This window comes from Trichechus manatus, unplaced genomic scaffold (assembly GCF_000243295.1).
Source record: "Trichechus manatus latirostris isolate Lorelei unplaced genomic scaffold, TriManLat1.0 scaffold00011, whole genome shotgun sequence".
Classification (NCBI taxonomy): Eukaryota; Metazoa; Chordata; class Mammalia; order Sirenia; family Trichechidae; genus Trichechus; species Trichechus manatus.
Window position 1 is genome coordinate 29,272,855 of NW_004443947.1, and position 20,444 is coordinate 29,293,298.

The 20,444-nt window shown below is 42.9% G+C and overlaps 1 protein-coding gene across 5 annotated transcripts in view; it reads right to left on the reverse strand.

Moving 5' to 3' along the window:
• Nucleotides 1-16,733: 16,733 nt before the first annotated feature.
• Nucleotides 16,734-20,444, reverse strand: part of GRIA1 (glutamate ionotropic receptor AMPA type subunit 1) — a 379,118-nt gene continuing 375,407 nt past the window's right edge. For 4 of the 5 annotated variants that reach the window (XR_001121565.1, XM_004371282.1, XM_004371280.1 and 1 more), the window contains one exon: nt 16,734-19,613. Coding sequence is in view for 4 of the 5 variants with exons in the window: in XM_004371282.1 (XP_004371339.1) it covers nt 19,413-19,613 (201 nt within the window). In the remaining variant the exon portion in view is untranslated. The remainder of the gene's footprint in view (nt 19,614-20,444) is intronic. The other variant, XM_004371283.1, reaches the window with a different exon arrangement.

The window sequence follows — 20,444 nt, forward strand, 5'->3', positions numbered from 1 at the left end:
GTCTTGCATCAGCCTTATGATCACCAGCATGTTTGTCTATTATTGTGGCTATTGTTCCAGTCCATCTCACCGAGGCTCTTCCTCACACTTGCTGGCCCTCTACTTCACCAAACATGTGCCTCCAGTGATTGATCCCTCCTGATGACATGTTCAAACCAAGCGAGCTAGACAATGTTTTGTTATTATCCATAAGGTTTTCTTTGGATAATTTTAGGAAATATATCACCAGGCCTTTCTTCCTCATCTGTCTTAATTTGGAAGCTCCTCTGAAACCTGTCCACCAGGGGTGACCCTGCTGGTATTTGAAATACTAGTGGCATAGCCGTCAGCATCACCGTGACATGCAAGCCACCACAGCACAACACGTTGACAGGTGATGGATGATCAAAGGTACAAGAGGTTACCCAGCTGCTGAATGAATTCCCATAAATAAGTCAGTCCTTAGTCATCATGAAGATACAAAATCCCACTTACCACCCAAATCAGCAGGTTCTGAGTGACTGAAGAGAGCAAAGTTCATTTGCTCAGGTCCTAGGTGGTCAACCGCCCAGAGTCCTTTAGGCAGCAAAATGCCCATGACTTCCTTCCCCCTATAATCAGATAGCACAGAATGGAATCCCTTTCCTTGAAACCTTTGTGGCTGATGGGATTTAAAAAATACATTCATAAAGAAGCCTTTTTATTTCTAAGTCTAAGCTAATTTTCAAGATGGTAAAGTGTTATGGGGAAGCTATACAAGTGTGATCAGGGACCCCTGGTGGCACAGAGGTTAAAGCTCTCCACTGCTAGCTAAAAGGTTGGTGTTTCAAACCCACCAACTGCTCTGCGGGGGAAAGATGTGGCAGCCTGCTTACGCAAAAGATTTACAGCCTTGGAAACCCTATGGGGCAGTTCTGCTCTGTCCTATAGGGTCACTATGAGTTGGAATGGACTCAGTAGCAGTGGGTTTGTTTTTTTTCTTTTGGTTATAGAAGTGTAAATATGCATATATATATTTATAAGCACATACAAAGAGGTGTGAAGGGACTGGCTCCAGGGTAGAAACTATGGTCCCTTCTGGAGGCAGGAGTGGGAATGGGGGAGATCCAATCTTTATGAGACACATTTCTATACAGTTTTCATTTTTTTCAATGGACAATTGCTTGTTTAATTAAAAAAATTAAACACGAAGAAATATTGCAGTATGAAGAAATGGATATAATCTTGGGTAATCTCGGCCTCTCTGGGTTCCAGTTTTCTCATTTTAGAAATGAGAAATTAAATGATCTCTAAAGGTCCTACCAAAGCACTAATAATTCTCCAATTCTCTCTATTCCATTTTATAAAGAGCAGCCTGTGTTGACAGGCAGATCACTGACAGGTTTAGGAGACCACTGTAATTGGCTCTTCAAGAGTAAATAAAGTCACTCACTCAATTTCTTCTGCTCCCAGAAACTCTGGAGGATTGCATCTGGCTCATTCATTCCACAGATACTTATCAAGCACATGTTATGGGCCAGAGAATATTCTAGGTGCAGAGGGCAAAGTAGCGAACAAGAGAGATGAGGTCCTGCCTTCATCAGAAACAAGACAGAAAACAAACAAGCAGATTAAAAATAAAACCGCAGTCATTACAGAATGTGATGACTGTATGAAGGGACCAAGGGTGTATGGAGGGAGGGTGTCAGGGAAGCCTTTGTGAGGAGGAGACAACTGAGCGGAGACCTGAAGGATAAGGTTGAGCAGGTTTGCAAAGAGCTTTGGGAAGGGCCCTCCAGGAGAAGGGGTGGTTACAAAGACCTGGAAGAGGGAAGGGCTTAGAGTATTAGAGGAAGAGAAAGGAGGCTGGCGAGGCTGAAACACAGGGAGTGAGGGGGAAGAGATGAGTGAGGATGGAGGGCAGGCATGGGCCAGGTCCTGTAGACCTGCACATCCTCTGGCTCTGAAATTTAGATTTTACTCTAAGAGCCAAACTAAGGAAATCCAATCAGTTGCTGTAGAGTTGATTTCAAAGTAGAACTGTGCTCCACAGGGTTTTCAAGGCTGTGATCTTTTGGAAGCAGATTGCCAGACCTTTCTTCCAGGGTACCTCTAGGTGGGTTCAAACCGCCAATCTTTCAGGTAGTAGTCAAGCGTTTAGCTGATTACGCCACCGGGGGACTCCTACGCTAAGAGCAGCGAATATCAGTGAAAGATTTTGTAGCATGAAATGATGTGCTCTGACAAGGCTGACAGCAGTGGCGATGGGAAGAAATGGGAAGACTCCAGATATATTATGAAGTAGAACTCACAGGTCTTAACAATGGTGTAGATGAGGCCAGTGGGGAAAAAAGGGAGGAATGAAAGATGTTAGAGAACTAAGCAGCTATCCTGACCAGAGCCCTGCCAGGGAGCTATGGTCAAGGGTCGGGGCTCAGATCAAAATGTTAATTTAACACAGAGTTCCTAGGTGGCACAAATGGTTAAGTGCTGGACTGTTAACTGAAATGTTGTCAGTTTAAACACATCCAGAGGTGCCTCAGAAGTAAGGCCTGGCGATCTGGTTCTGAAAGGCCACTGCCTTGAAAGCCCTATGGAGCAGTACTACTCTGCATGCTTACAGTTGCCGTGATTGGAATCAACCTGATGACAACTAACGACAAACAACAACCCTGCTCTGTGCCTATTGCTGAGGAGAGAGGAGGTGTAAGACATGGCCCTGACCTTGGGGGAACTTAAGGGCATTTTTAGGCTGGTGAGACACACACAAGAGGCAGCTTTAGTTGTTTTTAAAAAAATGTCTGCAAATTTTTTGATGTTCCTTCCATTGAGATGTGGCATCTATACCCCCTGTCTTTGAATCTGGGAAAGCTTGTGACTGCATTGACTGATAGAGTATGGTGGAAGTGATGCTATGTGACTTCAGACTCTGGGTCAAAAAAGGTAATACCTTGTCCGTGGAACACTCCTGCTCAAAGCCTGAGCCTCTGCGTAAGAAGTCTGTCTGACTACATGGGAACCACCATGCTATGAGGAAGCCCAAGCCACACAAAGAGGCCACAAGTCGGCAGACTTTGTCTTCGCGTCGTCCCAGTGCAGTTGCCAGACTTGAGCGTGAAGGAACCTCCAGATGATCCCAGCCTCCCGACAGTGAGTTGTCTGTTGTCTTTGAGTCTTCCCACCTGAGGTCCTTGACCCAGAGAAGAGCTGCACCTGCGGTGCCCTGTCTGAATTCCTGACCTCCAGAATCCGTGGTATAATAAAATGGTTGTTTTGAGCCGCTAAGTTTTGGTGCAGTTTCTACACAGCAATAATTACCAGTGCTGCAGTCTAGGTTGGTAAATCCTTGATTGGAATATTTAGGAGAGCTGAATTTTAGACCTGACTTTACCACAAAATCACTCATTTTAGGTTTTGATCTAAGCAGAGATTATTTACACTTTGTGGGAACTGGATGCTGCCTTGCCTCGATGTTAGCGTGAGTGACTCAGGAGGAGATAGAACAGTTTCAGCACCCCAAGCCCCGGGATTCATGAACGTGGTGGCCTCTGAGGGGGCGCTCTGTCATATGCAGAAGCAGCCTATGTAATCAGCTCAAACGGCTTCGATTGTCACAGGGAGGCAGATTTCCCTTCTTCCTTCTCCTACTTTCCCTCAAGGATCTTGGGCCTTGGAAACAAACATCAGGGAGGGCTACAGGAGTTCTAGACTCAGCCTCTGCCACCAACTTGCTCTGTGACATTAGACAAGCCCCATTCCTTCTCTGTGTCCCAGTTCCTTACTTGTGAAATAGAGATTTGCACAAAACAAGAGCTAAGTGGCCTTTTGTTCCCCCTGTGAAAGCCAATTGAGGAAAAATAAAATCATGAATGGTTGTGGGCAACATTTGTTTTCTTTCTCTAATCCAAAAGGAAAATGACTTTTTGAGAACTAAAAGCCATGTAGAAGCTCCTTAACTCCTTTCTTGTCATCTTAACAGGTAACCAGTTGCCATCCAGTACATCCTGACTCGTGGTGACCCATGCATGTCAGAGTAGATTTGTGCTCCATAGGGTTTTCAACGGCTGATTTTTGGAAGTAGATAATGAGGTCTTTCTTCCAAGGTGCCTCTGGGTAGACTAGACTGTCCAGCCTTTCAGTTAGCTGCTGAGTGCGTTAACCGTTTGTACCACGTGGGGACTCCTTGTCATCATAGCTAACACTTATTACTAAGCTGGTAGATGGTGCAGTAATGAACAATGTCTTGTTCTAGACATAGTGCAAAGTGATTTACACACTTGAGGTCATTTAGTCAATTCAGCAAATCTTTGTGGTAGGCATTATTACGTCTATATTTTTTTTTTAAATTTTTTATTGTGATTTAGGTGAAAGCTTACAGAGAAAATTAGTTTCCCATTTGGTAGTGTATACATAAAATATTCCATAACATTGGTTGCATTCCCTACAATGTGTCAATTCTCTCCCCATTTCTGCCGTGGGTTTCATCTGAATTTTCTACCCCTTCATGCCTTCTCATCTTTACTTTTGGACAAATGTCCTTTTGCTCTTGTATAATTGATTGTTCTAAGGAACATGTTCCTCTTGGGTGTTGGTGTTTATTTTATGGGCCTGTCTATTGTTTGGTTGAAAGGTGGTCTCCAGGAATGGCTTCAGTTCCATGTCAGAAAGGTGTCTAAGGGCCATAATCTCAGGGGTTCCTCCAGTCTCTGTCAGACCAGTAATTCAGTCTTCTTTGTGAATTTGATTTTTTGTTCTACAGTTTTCTCCAACTCTGTCTGAGACCCTCTGTTGTGATCCCAGTCAAACAGGTTGGTAGTGATAGCTGGGTACCATCTAGTTCTCTGGTCTCAGGGTCGTGTAAACTGTGGTTCATGTGGTCCATTAGTCTTTTAGACTAATTGCTCCCTTGAGTCTTTGGTTTTTTTCATTCTCCTTTGCTCCAGACAGGAAGAGACAAATGGTTGCATCTGAGATGGCTGTTCACAAGCTTTTAAGACCCCAGGCGCTACTCACCAAAGTAGGATGCCGAACATTGTCTTTATGAACTATGTTGTGCCAATTGACGTAGGTATCCAATGAATCTATGGTCCTTCTTGCTATCTCCATTTTATACATGAGAGAGCAGAGGCTCAGACAGGTTAAGTACCTACCCAATGTTGTCCAGAAGTCCCTGGGTGGTACATATGGTTAAGCTGAGCTCCAGTCACTGAGGGTAACAATGATGAAGGCACACCATGGTTACCTTCTTCCCTCCTGCCCTATTCCCCCAGACCACTGGTTTCTTGAGGACGGGAACATTTTCCTTAATGCCATCAATTCCTAATGAAAGAACAGAAGAGAAAGATGGCTTCTGGCGGTCGGATAACATCTGAAACCCTCTAGCCTGATAGTCAGGTTAGGCCCTGGGATCCCACAGACTTGGCCCAAATTTTATCTCTTCCCTTTATTAATTTTCAACCTTGGGCAAGTTATTTTCTATTTGCCTCAGTTTCCTTATTTATAATATGGGGATAATAACAGTCTCTTTACTATCCAGGGTTTTTGTGAGGATTAAATGGCATAATGATGCAAAGTGCTTAACACCATGCTCATTAAATGCGGGCTGCCATCTTCATCATCATCTCTTAGATGAGGGAGTTAGTAATAGTCAGATGTCAAGGGTACACTTTTGGGGTAAAGGAGGGGCAGCACTAGAATGATAGGAGGAACCCAAAGCATGGAAATAATTGTAACAATACAGCTGCTACACAACTTGTGTAGCACACGCAATTTACAAAATGCTGTCATGTGTGCATTTTATTTATATATATGTGTGTGTATATGTACACACACACATACATATATTTGTTGTTAACTGCCATTGAGTCATAGTGACTCATGGTGACTCCATGCACAATGGAATGAAATGGTGTACCTCGTCCTACACCGTCCCCATGCTGGGTTGTGGATCTGACCGTTGTGAACCCTAGGGTTGTTACTGGCTGATTTTCAGAAGTAGATTGCTGGGCCTTTCTTCCTGGTTTGTCTTAGTCTGGAAACTCCACTAAAACTTGTTCAGCATCAGAGCAACATGCAAGCCTCCAATGACAGACAGGTGGTGGCTGCTCTTGAGGTACATTGGATAAGAATTGAATTTGGGTCTCCTGCACAGAAGGTGAGAATTCTATCAGTGAACCACCAATGTGTGTATATACATATATATACCCATATATAGCCTTAGGTCCCTGGGTGACGCAAACAGTGTACACTCAACTACAAATCTAAAAGTTGGCTTTAGAATCCATTCAGCAGCACTGTGGAAGAAAGGCCTGGCAATCTGCTTCCATAAAGATTACAGCCAACAAAACCCTGTGGAGTAGTTCTACTTTGTAACACACGGGGTCACCATGAGTTGGAATTGGCTCAATGGCAATGGGTTGTTTTTTTGTTTTGTTTTTAATATAGCCTTAGTTGATCCTTGACATGGTCCTAGGGAATGAAGAAACCATGTCACATGATGCAGCATTGAAGACCGTGGAGATGTTTATCCTGAGGGGTAGAGGGTAGGAAGAAATGAGGATTACCTTCAGAACTCTGGGGAGAGGGGAAACCACCTAGGAGAGAAAACCAAGAACCAGTGGCTGGGGCTATGTCTCTGGTTATATACTGCGTTTTCTACAGTCAGAGTAGCCTAAGTGTAGGCACAGCTACTTGGAGGAGGTAGTGAGTGTCCATGACTCTGGAGGCATGCAAGCAGGGGCCATCCGGCCCAGCTCCCAAGCTGTCTTTTAATTGTGAGAAACCGGGATTGTGTGAAATTCCATGATTAACTCAACAGGTAGAAAATGATAATCCTAAGAGTCCCGGAGATCTGCAATCTCTCTTCATCGTTCCTTCCCTGGCACAGGTGCAGCTGCACCTTCATAATGAGATTAGAACAGCAGGAATGTCATTGCTGTGGGGTTGGGCCAGTGAGCCTGGTGCTGCCTACAGTCTTGTGACTTGAATCTTACATATGCTTCTTGCCATCATGGGTCCTGCTGGGCAGGGCTGCTAGAAGGATAGGCAAAGAGGGTTCATTATGCCAGTGCCAGAGAGGCAGGAGGCAGTGGATCATGCGGACGCTGGCAGAATGTCAGCCAGTGGGAAAGGAGCAAGTGGCAAGACAGGTGAGAAAAGAGCAGACGGACTCATACCTGCGGGTGGGCTAGGGAAGCTCTACAGCCGGGCTGATGGTGCTCTGCGGGGGCAGGGCATGCCAAGTTGAAAGGAAATGGTGCTGCCAACACCTGTGTCAGGGCTGCGGGAGGAAGCGCTTCTGCAGATTTGACCATATAATGAGTCTTGATTTTCTGTGGTAAAGAAAACGGTGGAGCTGCATGCAGAGAGCTTGAAAGCACAGTCCTTCTGAGATATAGTCCTTGAACTGAGTGATCCATTATTAATTCATTAATTACTGAGTACTGACCATGGGTAAGGCTTGGTGAGATAGTGGTGTGGGAAGATTTCTGGGGCTGTAGTTACAAGTCCTGGATTGGCCCATTAAATCCCTCTGAGCCCCACCAAAAAAACAAACAAACAAACAAAAAACCCAGAAAACAAAATACTCAAACCCATTGCCGTCGAGTCGATTCTGACTCATACCGACCCTATAGGACAGAGTAGAACTGCCCCCATAGGGTTTCCGAGGGTGTAATCTTTATGCAAGCAGACTGTTGCACTTTTCTCCTGTGGAGCAGCTGGTGGATTCAAACCATTGACCTTAAATTTCTAGTGATGCCAACGAAAACACCTGTCCTGCTAGACTGTCTTTTAGTTTGGCTTTGTTGACAAACAATGTTAGTTTACTTCCCTTGACTCTGTTTGATTGTAGGGCCAGCCCTTACCCAGTGGCATTCTCAACCTAGCTGTCATGTGCTTTTATTTTCCTCCTGCCTTGAATAGTGTCTGACTAAAATTCATGTTCACCTGAATCCTGTGAATGTGACCTTATTTGGAAATAGAGTCTTTGCAGATCTAATGAGTTAAGATGAGGGCTGGATTAGGGTGGGGCTGAAATCCAATAGTTGATATCTTTATAAGGAGAGGGAGATTTGGAGATACACACACACCCACCCACACACCCACCCACCACTCACACTCCAGCCATGAGCATGTGAAATGGAGGAACCACTGCTTTGGAGTTAAAAAATAATAATAATCAGGCTGTAGCAAGGAAAGGAATGGTGGGTGTTTAAGGAGTTAACTGCACTGTTTGGTAGATGGTGCCCAATTTTATTTATTTATATAAATATGAGTGGTGTGTATATGCATGTGTGTGATTATGTATTTAAAATGCATATATAGGTTTAATTGAAGGGGACAGTGATTTCTTAGCTGGAGGAGCAGAAAGAGACCCTCTTAAAGGAGTGAAGGGGGCTGGGTTTGTGGAGACCTCTGAAATTATGCCAGATGCCCCCACTCTAAGGTGAGGGGGCTCTCTCTCCTGCTCTGGACTCCCCTAGCTGCCTTCTCTTCACTGTCTGCCTTGCTGGACTGGAGGCCCCCACCTCTCAGTCCTGGAACTTCTTACCCTGCCTTCCCTCTATTTCTTCAATTGCCTCCTCTCTTAAATTTTCTGTTCATAGACATTGTCTACCTTTCACATACACACATACACACACACACACACACATATACAAACATACACACACACACACAAACACATACGGTTATGTGAAGACGGAGGCAGAGATTGGAGTGATGCAGCTGTAAGCCAAGGAATGCCAATGATTGCCAGCAACCACCAGAAGCTAGGAAGGGGCAAGGAAGGATTCTTCGTTAGAGCCTTCAGAAGGAGCACGACCTTGCTGGCACCTTGATTCCAGACTTCTAGCTTCCAGAACTGTGAGAGTAAATTTCTCTTGTCTTAAGCTACCAAGTTTGTGGTCCTTTGCTATGGCAGCCCTACGAAATTAAAACAAGAGATAACACACCACCAGCAGCTTTCTGGGATTCTCGTTTGGTGGAGTACAGAAAGTGTCAGATCCTGAGTCAGGAGGTTCATATTCCAGTCCAGCTCTCCTACTTTTGCTTATATAGCTTCGTCTCCCCAAGCCTCAGGTTTTCATTTATAAAATGGGTATCACAGTCTCTACTCTGTCCACTGTTCAGAACATCATTATGCACCAAGACAGACAATTGTTATGAGAGAGCTTTGTAGACTGCAGAGTTTTGTGGCAATGTGAAAGATTATTATTCCTGAGGAACCATCACTCTAAGCAAAAGAATCAAGCAAGTGGAGTGAGTGGAATTTTGTGTATGAGCCAACGGGTGGGAATAGATTATTCAGGGACTTCTGAAACCACTAAACTGCAGCTTGGCCTTGCTAGACTGGGTGCCAGTATGCTTTGCCTCTGTCAGTTTTCTCAGTATGTACTCTCTGCTTATCTATGCAACTTCCCTCAGGTCTTCATGGAATTTATGCATGGAGCGTGTCTCTTTTCATCAAAGGCAGCACATTCAATAGCAAGTTGATAGCCAACTGCAGGTGTCCAGTCTCTGCTGCAGAACAGAAATAAACATGAGCAATAAAAGCTCCCCTTCTCTTCCTGAAATGATTCAAGGCGAGAGAATAGGGAGAGACCCTCTGCTAATATACTCTTTTCCAAAGGATGGAAGAAAATAAAATTTTATGGACAGAAAGGAACCCCTTGGAGGCCTTATGTACTGATTCCTTAACACCAAATCTTTTTTTTTTCAGAGAGCTTTCAATTATTTATGAGTTAACATTCACAACCCCCCAGGAGACAGGTTAGCAGGAAAGTATTCTTTGACAGCAGAGGAGAAAATGGAAGCTGACAGAAGTCAGGATGGTGACATGGGCTGTCTCAAAGCATGCAAATGGGTTTGGACAGAAAAAGTTTGAATTCGGTCAAACCAGTCTGAGGCCAGTTGCTAGCCGTAGAAACACTGGTAAGAGCTCAATTACTGACTTTCTTTTTCTTGATTAGTTATTATGTAGTTCATAGCTGGCCACTAATTGATGAATCAGAACTTTTTTGGTTGTTGGAGATAGAAATCTAACTCAAAGTAGCTTAGGCAAAAGAGGCAACTGATTAGGTTGTGTCACTGGACAGTCCCAGTCAGGGGTGGCCTCTGGTACAATTGGGTCCGTCAGGACTCTTTCCTTTGGGTCAGTTGGCTGTGTTATCTCCTAATGTGGAAAGGCTTTTTGTAGATGATTCAGAAGACAGCCCTAGGATACTTTTTGCTTGGATTTAAAAAGTAAGACTCCCTTCTCATTCGAACTCCAGATTAAAAAAAAAAAAAAAAAATCCTGGGGAAGGATTCTTATTGGTCCAACTCGGGTCACATGATCATGTTCAACCAATCATTGTGGCAAGGGTAAAACTCTGTCCTATAGGGTCACTATAAGTTGAATAAAGTCCACGGCAACCAGTTTGTTTGTTTGTTTTAATAATTGGCCTGACCTGGTTAGAGGGCAAGGCATGGTACTGAGATTGGCAACACAACCAGGACCATGTAATTAGAGGGTGGTGGGAGCAGCTTCCCAAAAAAATACATACCAGGCAGCCAAAACTCATAGATTTCTACTACTAGTGGTAGAAGAAACTAGTGGTTTCTTTCTAATGGTTTTCCAATGGCTGAGAAGTTAGTTTCTGTATCATTAGTACATGGTTTCTAACCGGTCCATTAAGCTAATTACTCAATCAAATCAAATTAAATTAACAACCGCTTTTATTTTTTCTCTTTAAATCAGTTTCTGTGTGAAAACAGGCCCTCCAGGTCACAAAATATGTTTTTCTTTTGAAAGAAAAACTGAAATAAATTTTTCTGATCATAGTTTTAAGGCAAGATGAAAAAAAAAAAAGATGAGCTATTTTGTCTAAAATATCTAGATAATTAAGGTTTTTTTTTCAATCTTTTTTTTTTTTTTTTCCCGTTCTGGAATTGTCTAGTGAATCTTTCACTTCAAACTCCATGTACATCCAACCTCAGGCTTCTATGCTGAGTAACCAATTTCTGCTGTCTCCTCATGCCTGCTTTTTAGGTGTGTATATTATATTAAAACAAAAACCAACAAGTCGCCGTGGAGTTGATTCCAACTCATGGCAATCCCACGTTTGTCAGCGTAGAACTGTGCTCCCTAGGGTTTTCAATGGCTTGATTTTGCCAAACTAGATTGCCAGGACTTTCTTCCAGGATACTCCTGGGTGGACTCAAACCTCTGACTTTTTGGTTAACAACCTAGTATGTTAACCATTTGCACCACCTAGAGACTCCACAGTAAAACAAGGGCTTCCTAATTGTAAGATTGTCCCATTTGCCCTCAACATCCTCTAAGTTTGATTCTGAATTCTTTGCTTATCTCCCTGTGTGCCCACCCTCTTCTTTAAGTGCTTCTTCACTATCTCCATCAAAAGCTATTGTTGAGAAAACACCTTAGAACACACATTTAAGCCCAGTTTACTTTGTCAATCATATTTCCTCTGGAGGCCATTTACAAAGGAATTTATCAAAGTTTGTGGAATAAAAGACTTTGTTCTGGATGCGAAATTTTAAATCAAGGGAATGTTTTTGGTCAAGGGAAAATTATACTATGATCTTGAAGTCCTGCCATGTAAGTTTTTGCCTACTTTATTTAGATTTGAGATTAGACTTGGCTACAGTTTTCAGCTGCCTCTCTGCAAAACTCATCTTCCTCGGATTGTAGCCCAGTGTGTTTGTTTGTACACTTAAGCAGCTCTATAGGGCGAGACAGAGCCCTGGTGGCACAGTGGTTAAGAGCTTGGCTGCTAACCACTGGTTTGAATATACCAGCTGCTCCTTGGAAACCCTATGGGGCAGTTCTACTCTGTCCTGTAGGGTCACTATGAGTCAGAATTGACTTGACGGCAACAGATTTTTTTATAGGGCTAGGAAAAGCCAGTTATTTTAGACTTTTTTTTTTTTAGGGAAAGAAACCATTTACACTCAACTTTTAGGATTGTTTGAGTGTAAGAAGACCTCTTTGCTACATGTAAAGTACCCTGGACTTTGAGCCAGGATAGTTAGCTTCTAACTAGACTTAGTTTTACCGGGAACTTGTGATGTGAATTCGGCAAGTCACTTATTCTTTAGAGCTTCAAGTCGCCTTATTTATAAAATATGCTGTTGTTTGTTGCCATCAAGTCCATTCCAACTCATGGCAACCCCATCTGTTACAGAGTAGAACTGTGCTCCATAGGGCTTTCTTGGCTGTAAGCTTTACAGAAGCAGATTGCCAGGACTCTCTTCCACAGTACTGCTGGGTAGGTTCACACTGCCAACCTTTAAGCTAGCAGTCAAGAGCAAAACGTATAGTTGGATAAAATAATGATTAGATAATCTCTCTCTGCAAAAAGGGACAGGAACAGACCCCCAGAGACATTCTTTCCTTTATATAAAACATTAATCAAGTGGAAATCCTAGTATCTATTTCTAAGGATACTGTGAGCATTATATTAGGCAACTTAATTCCCAGCACAGTGCAGATGTTTATTGCTATTAATATTAATGATTCCACCGTATAACTCCTATAGCTTGGTGTTTATGGACTGATTTTGTGTGCTATTTTCTTTGTTGGTAATAGACTCACTGCATCGGTATTACAGATAAATATATGTTGAGCCTTTGCATACATCCAAGGAGCTCCTGCCATGTGAACCATAGAGAAGACACTGTTGTCTACATTTCCCATAGTCCAAAATACCCACAGTCCTTCAGGTATTGAGAATGTTCTACTATGCCATGGTTTAAATTCTTCCGACTTCAGTTTACTTTCCTAAACTCAACCTCTTCTTTGCCTAAATTCACAGAATTTTTCATCTCCTCTGCTGGTTCATCTGATTTAGGATTCTTGCCCCTTTCCTATTCAGCCTTGTCTTAATATCATCCACATCCCAACATGCAACTAATATTGGGATGCTGTAATTATATAAGGCAGGGTTTCTCAACCTTGACTATTGCCATTTTGGGCAAGATTTTTGTTGTGGGAATCTGTCTGTGCATTGTAGGATGTTTAGCAGTATCCCTGGCCTCACCCAACTAAATGCCTGCAGCACCCGCCCCCCCCACCCAGTTGTGAAAATGTCTTGATATATTGCAAATGTATTCCAGGTTGCGAAATTGCCCTGGTTGAGAACCACTGATATATGTCTACAACCAAGAGGAATCTTAGAGATCAATTAGATTAACCTACATTCCTTCATTTGACAAATAAGGACACCTAGGCCAGAGAAGGGAAATGACTTGCCCAAGGTCACACAGCAAATTGGCAGTGATGTAGGCAACAGGCTTCATATCTCAGTATGGTGCTTTCCCTTAGCATGGTGATATCTTTTTAAGAAAAGATCAAGTAAAGTGGAAAGCTAGTAAGATAGACTTGCACTTGGATTAGAACCTAGGCCAAGTCATTGGCTGGCTGCATGACCTTGGGTTCTGAACCTCTCTGAGCTTTCATTTCCTCCTATGCAAAATGAAGGTGATAAATACCCACCTCCCAGGATTGTTTTGGTTCTAAATTAGATGTATATGAAGCCCTAGCATCCTACATGGTATACAGTTGGTGCCAAACAAATGCTTCCTCGAAATTCCATAAAAATGGCAAACACAGTATCAAGGAGGAAGAGCTAGATTTGTCTGCAGCAGGACTCAGAGAGCCCACAGAAGAAGCGGCTAATGGGCAATGCCTTCCAGTGAACTGTGTTAAAATTTAGGTGATGGAATTTGGTGTCTATCATGGAATTAGCCAAGTAGTTTTCCAGTTTGGAAAATAACTGCCTGTGTTGAAGGTTGACTCATTTGACAAAGTTTTTTTTTTTTCCCCTTTCCTGAGGAGGTACATCTCTAATGATTTTCTTATCTCTAATGTTGTGTCTCTCCCCTCCCCCAGCAGAACGTTATGTTATCACAAACACACCTAAAGGACAAACAAGCTTTTAGAGCCAAAGTCAGGGACTGTGTCTTTTCCTCCTCTTGTAGTAAATGAATATAGTGGCATTTTCTTCCTTAAGGCCATGGAGATTGGCTGTCTTATTCATCCAAGGTACCTAGTAATTGCTTCTGGATGGAATAACATGAGATGCTGAGAGGTCCAATACCTGTTCAGCTTTCAGTTTTGTCCCTGGCCTCCTTCACAAGACATTCTTCTCACAACGTAAGATATGCCCAGAGTAAAAAGAAAGAGAAAAGAAGGCTGAACAATTTGATTGGCTTCAGGTTACCTAGGTGACAACACCCCTAATATACTGCTTTTTTATTTTCAAAGACGTTTTCACAACATTTCCTTTGATCCCAGAATAGCCTGAGTGTAGTGGTTCTCAACCGGGGCTGTGCATTACAATCACCTGGCTGTTAATAACAAAACAAAAACAACAATCATTAAAAAAACAAAACTAACTATTCCTGTGCTCCATCTCAGACTGACTAATCAGCATCTCTGGTGATGCATCTTGAGCGCTGGTGATTTTTTAAAAATTTCCCTAGTTGATTCTAATATACATTCAGGGTTGAGAATCCTGCTTATTTCGAGACCAGATATCCCCATTTATTTGATGAGTAAACTGAGGCTCATGGTAGTCAATTTTCCTGTCCAAGGTTGTAAGGGGCAGAGCTGAGAGAAGTTAGGTATTGTGAAGCCTACCCCACTGGCCTTTCCCCTGAAGCACATGCTTCTTTACTTATGGTGGGGCCTTGGAAAAGTAGCTTCTTCAAGAGCTTCAGTTTCACTATCTGCAAAAAGGGATAGGAACAGACCCCCAGAGACATTCTTTCCTAGAGAGCACATTAGCATTTGGTAAGGAAAGAACTTGTCATCTTGTCTCTTAATCAAGATAAATTGATTTTTGACATTATTTTAGTGAAAGGTATCCATACCCATTTCTACAAGGCCTTGCTGACCCCATTTTAGTACTATCAGAGTGTTACTGATCAGATAATCTTAATAGGGCTATCAAAGATGTAAGAAAAGCATCAGCCGAACTTGACTTCTTCAGTCTCTGCTCCCCCTCTACTTTGCACACAGATGATATCCAATTAATAGTGTTGTGAACTATAGGAATCTGGGATGGAAGGAAAACCAGAGGATATGTATTTCAACTTTCACACCTGTGACATCTCCTTGACAGGACTTGTCCCAACTCCAGGAGCTGGCTAATTCTACCATGGGGCTATCTTGACCATTAGTTGACCCTAAATCCATTGCCTTATAATTCCCGGTACTAGTCCTGGTCTTACCTGCACAAAAAAAAAAAAAAAAAAAAGAGAGGCTCATTTTCCCCATGATAGCCCTGGGGATACTTTCAGATAGCCTTGAGGATACTTCTGCAGGCTGAATCAACTGTTCTTCATGGGACCTGTTTTCAGTCCCCTCCCCTTCCTGCTTACTGGTCCCTAGTCTAGGTCTAGCTTTGTGATATCCCTTATTTTAAGGGTCCTATAAGTGAGACTCTTCCTCCTCCAAATCATTGTCATGATATATAAGGTATGAGATGTGCTTAATGTAGTGAGTGCTCAATAGGTGGTGACCTCTGCTGTCGTCCCCTTTATGGTCATTGTCTAGACTATTTGATAGTAAGGCGACAGAGGTCAGTTTTCTCCAAGTGCAAGCTGGTGTTAAGTGCTTCTCCACCAAGAGGCATCCCAGATGTTTATTTATTTATTTTTGTTGTTGTTAGTTACTATTGTGTTGATTTTGAGTCATAGTGACCCCATGTGACAGAGCAGAACTGCCACATTGGATTTTCTAGGCTAATCTTTAGGCGGGGCGGGGGAACACTGGTGGCGTAATGATTAAGAGCTACAGCTGCTAACCAAAAGGTTGGCAATTTGAATCCACCAGGCACTCCTTGGAAACCCTATGGGGCAGTTCTACTCTGTCCTATAGGGTCGCTATGAGTTGAAATCGACTTGACGGCAACAGGTTTGGTTTTCTGGTTTAATCTTTAGGGGAGCAGATCACCAGGTCTTTTTCCCATGGAGCCACTGCTGCATGAGTTCAAACCACCAACTAGAACTTCTTAATGCTGGGCGTGAGTACATCTGTGTTGGTAACTGCAAGTGGATGAGAATGATGACTGGAACTTCATACAAGCCTGCTAGTTTGTCTTTTCTCCCAATACTTCTCTACCATGGTAGTGACTGCCTGAAATACCAGTGTTAGAGTTTATTCATTTATTTTAGACCTCTGGCTCCTATTCAAAGGCAAAGTTTCTTGGGAAAGAAAACACTTAAAGCTGTTCTTAATCAACAATATCTAAATGTCAATGAGTGTCAGATCCTTTATGGAAAGCCCATCTTACTTGAGGAAAAAAAAGCTTACAGACAAGAATGAGGGTGGTGTATTTTGAAGACCAAGATTATCTACATATTAGCCCAGGCTAGATTTTATTATTCTGGCTGTGGCTCTGTCCACATCAGAGATATACCTGGATTCCAGTTTGGGGACTTCTGAGAGAAATTTCTTGTGAGCCATGCAGTTCCCTAGAGACACTGTGACAGCTACAAGTCAAACTATTCTCTTTAAGTGATTAGAACTGTGGCCCTTGACAACTCAATACCACTCTTTGTCTTTTTCTGTTATCCTGTTTGGATGAATCACTCACGGTGATCTAGTTCAGCTGAAAGGGTTGGTTTGAGGGCTGTTTGTCAGTGAGGCACAGTGGTTACCCTTAAAAATCTACTGAACTCAGGCTTACACATAAGGGAATAGCAATCTCTAGAGCCCCAGCTTCAGAAATGGCACGAAAATGAAATGGACAAAAATGAAAAGTAGATAATGGATCCACAGTGATTTAATTCTCGGTGATGTTTTCATTTTATGCAAATACCAAAAAAAAAAAAAAAAGAGAGAGAGAAAAAAAAAACCCTGTCTATTTGAAATAAAAACAGGAGCCAAAAAAATATTTAGTGTTTGATCAAGCAAAAATCCTTTCACACATCTACCAAGAGAGTTAAAACAAATATAGATGTTAAATAAAAGGCCCAGGTACCAAAGAGCAAAATTTAATGAAAGCCAGAACTGTTAAGTATGGATTCCTGTTGAGAAAAATGTCAATCTCTTTCAGAGTTTTCCCATTGCTCTATTTTTAAGAAAAGTGTAGTAAAAATACATAATACAAGTTAACTTTTTTCTTGCTTTTGTTTTCCCCTTCACCCCTCCATTAATGAAAAGCATCTTCTACTGGAGTCTTGGACCCACACACAACATAGGCTCTCATTTCTAGCAAAGACGGTCTCTCCTTTTCAGATCATGTTACTGGTGCCCTCAGTGGCTGGAGTGGTGTCTTACAGGCCAAAGGCAAAAAGTCTTTGAAGCATGTTGATGGTAGGGGCTTGTTTCCATCTCCTCCAAAATGCAGACTCTCTAATACTGGGACATATCAGATTCTGCAGTGGTAGGCTAAGGGTTGAGAAAAATCTGGTATTGGTGCAAGGGCAGGAGCAGGGTGGGGAGGCATCGGCTGGTAGTACTGAAAAGCGATAATCCATCTTGAAGGTCCTGGTTTATGTACCGTGCCCACATTGACATATGAGAGACTGAACAACAACACTTGAGTTGACAGGACGAAGAGTTTTCTTTGTTGTGGCTGATGGAAGGAGAACAAGAGAGACACAGAGATGGTGGGTGTCCACTGAGAGAATCCACAGATGAAGCCAATCATGCTGCACCTACCCCAAGGTAGGTTCCAATACCTTTAGCTTGTCAATTGCGAATGATAACCTCTAGCAGAGAAGACTGGTTAGAAGTAGGGGTAAGGGAACAAGCCAGAATATGGTTATCAATAAAAGCTAATGACACATGGCACGCACTGATTCATGCACCTAGGAGAGTGGCTGCTGGAGAGCTGGAAGCCAACTGCACCAAGAATGAAAGTTGGAATCTCCAAGAAAGCTGTGTACCAGGGACCTTGTATAGCTCCCCCAACCAAAGCTGCAGTCAGCCTGGGCTTCTCTCCATGAACCCTGTCACTTCTCCAATCTTGATTTTGTTCTGCTTTATAGACACAATTGTAGGTGTATTGATTCTGGTCATTAGAATACAATGTCCTTATTCTGTCTTAACCAGGTTGAAGGTCAGCCTCCTTGGGCTAGAAGTCAGGGTCAGGGCTCTTAAAGTCCCCGAATGTCAGTGTCATTATCAATCCATATCCCTATTCACTTTCAAATAATTCCACCTTGGGCATCTTGCTTTATAAAGGTGATAGATTGTTAGCTGGCCACATGCTAAATTAACAATCTTTATATTGACATAAAAACCCAAGTTGTCTGTTTCAGCAAAACCCTGAGCTTCATATTTGGTCTCTCAAACCTAGGACAGGGCACATGATGGAAGGCTCTATCGCTTCTGGGCTTTGCTGGGGCTTACTCCTCCAAAATTCTTCCATCACCCTTCCTTTGCACTTAGCACAGCATTTCCCCCATATCTGAGGCTCTGCAAAGAAAGAAAGTCTATTCAACACCAGGGTTCCCTGCTCAGATGTCAAGCAAGGGAAAAGTGAGAATTGTGGGTGATACCTCCCTGGCCATCAGCGTTGTCAAGGCTCTTCTTAGTCCAGGAGGCCGACTACCCTTCAGCTGCCAGGGTGCCTTTGGACCTCAGCACAGCAGAAGGACATACTACTCAGGGTTGAGGTTGACACTGTGAAGAACCATACTGCTCCATATAAGACCTATGAAGGGTTCCTACACATGAAAGAAGCTTTTCTGAGTCTCTAGCAATAGCTTCATAAGTCCTTCTTTGACTGCACATCTGTCTTGCCCTCTCCAGCACCCTCGTTCTGGGCTGCTTTTCACAAGCAGTCTCAGCTCAATCAGTGTTTAGGCGGTATTCCATCTGGGGAACGCAGCCCATTCTTCTAACAACAACGTCTGTCTCCATCCACGGCTTGGGGGCTAAGGACTGGAGGGTAACTTGGAGAGCCCCCATGGCAGATTAGTTTGAAGGTTGCATTTTTTCCTTTTGCTTGCCTATAAGGTGGAACAAATCTTGAATCTCAAACCTAAAAACTGAAGAAGGATGGATAGGGAGTTGGGAGTAAGTAAGGAGAAAGAAGGAGCCTAAAAGAACTTACAAACCATGGATATTACTAAGAAAAAAAATATTGCACACGCTAAGACACGTTAACAGCCCAATTAAAAGAACACAGTACAGTTTCCTCATTAGTGTTCCAGTGACTCCATTTTCAGAGACACAGACTTCATTAGACAGGGTTGCTCTCCTCTTATTGCAGTACAAAGTGTTATTTATCATCCTCACTTAGCAAACGGAAAAGGGTGAAAGAACATCAAAAAAGGAAAAGGGACAGCAAAATGGTTTTTTAATTCTTCAGGAAACTCTGTTGAATCATCCTCCTTGTGGTCGTGGTGGTTGGTGGCGGTTGTGTTTCATTTTGTCGTTGTTTTTGGCACTGAAGGGTTTGGGATTGGGCAGGGGGAGCCTGAGCCTACTCCAGTTACAATCCTGTCGCTCCCAAGGGCATCCCTGAACTGTGGCTCATGCAAGGAATCGACTGCATGGACTTGGGGAAGTCGTGGCTGACCACCCGGCCATTCTCTCCACTGCCGCTGCCGCTGGCTCCTGCCCCACTGTTCCGAGGGAGAGTTGAAGTCCGTATGGCTTCGTTGATGGATTGCTGTGGGATCAAACAGAAACCCTTTTCAGGAGGACCGGGGGTTCTTCCCCGGGTCCTTGGCAATGACTGGCAAGGAGGAATCAAAACTGGACCTAAAATACCACCCCAACTATCCTTTCTGTCCGGCTCCTTTCCTAACCTATAATGATAATCTTGATTTCTCGTGAACCCACAAAACTGTTTTGTGGCTATGGACAAGTCTGATCCTCTCTCTGGGCCTCAGGTTGTCTCTCTTTAATGAGTATGTTAGACTGAGTGATCTCTAAGATCTTTTCCAGTTCTTACGTTCAGTGATTTCTAAAGGTGGAATAATTTCATGATATTGTTGATAATGATACATGTAGTAACATGACCAGGTGGAAAAGCTTCTGGGAATGGGATGCAGGAAACTTGGGTTCTAGTTTTGGTTCTGACATTAACTAGTTGTGTGACCCTGTACATATCTCTTTATTTTTCTAACCAAAAAAACAAACCAAACCAGTTGCCATAGAGTCAAGTCGATTCTGACTCATGGCGACCCCATGTGTTTCAGAGTAGAACTTTGCTCTATAGGGTTTTCAATGGCCGTGACTTTTCAGAAATAGATCCCTTTCTTCTGAGGTACCTCTGGATAGATTCGAACCACCAACCTTTTGGTTAGTAGCCAAATGCTTACCTTTTTGTGCCACCCAGGGACTCCCCTTACCTCTCTAGACTTTCCTTATTTGCCACCTCTGTAAAATACGATGATCTATGCACCTACAGAGTTTTAAGAGCAAGAGTTGTGTTACTGCGTGAAAATGCTTTGAATTTTTTAAATCAGGGATATATTATCATTGGGTTAAATGAAATATTACATTTGATTTACTTCAG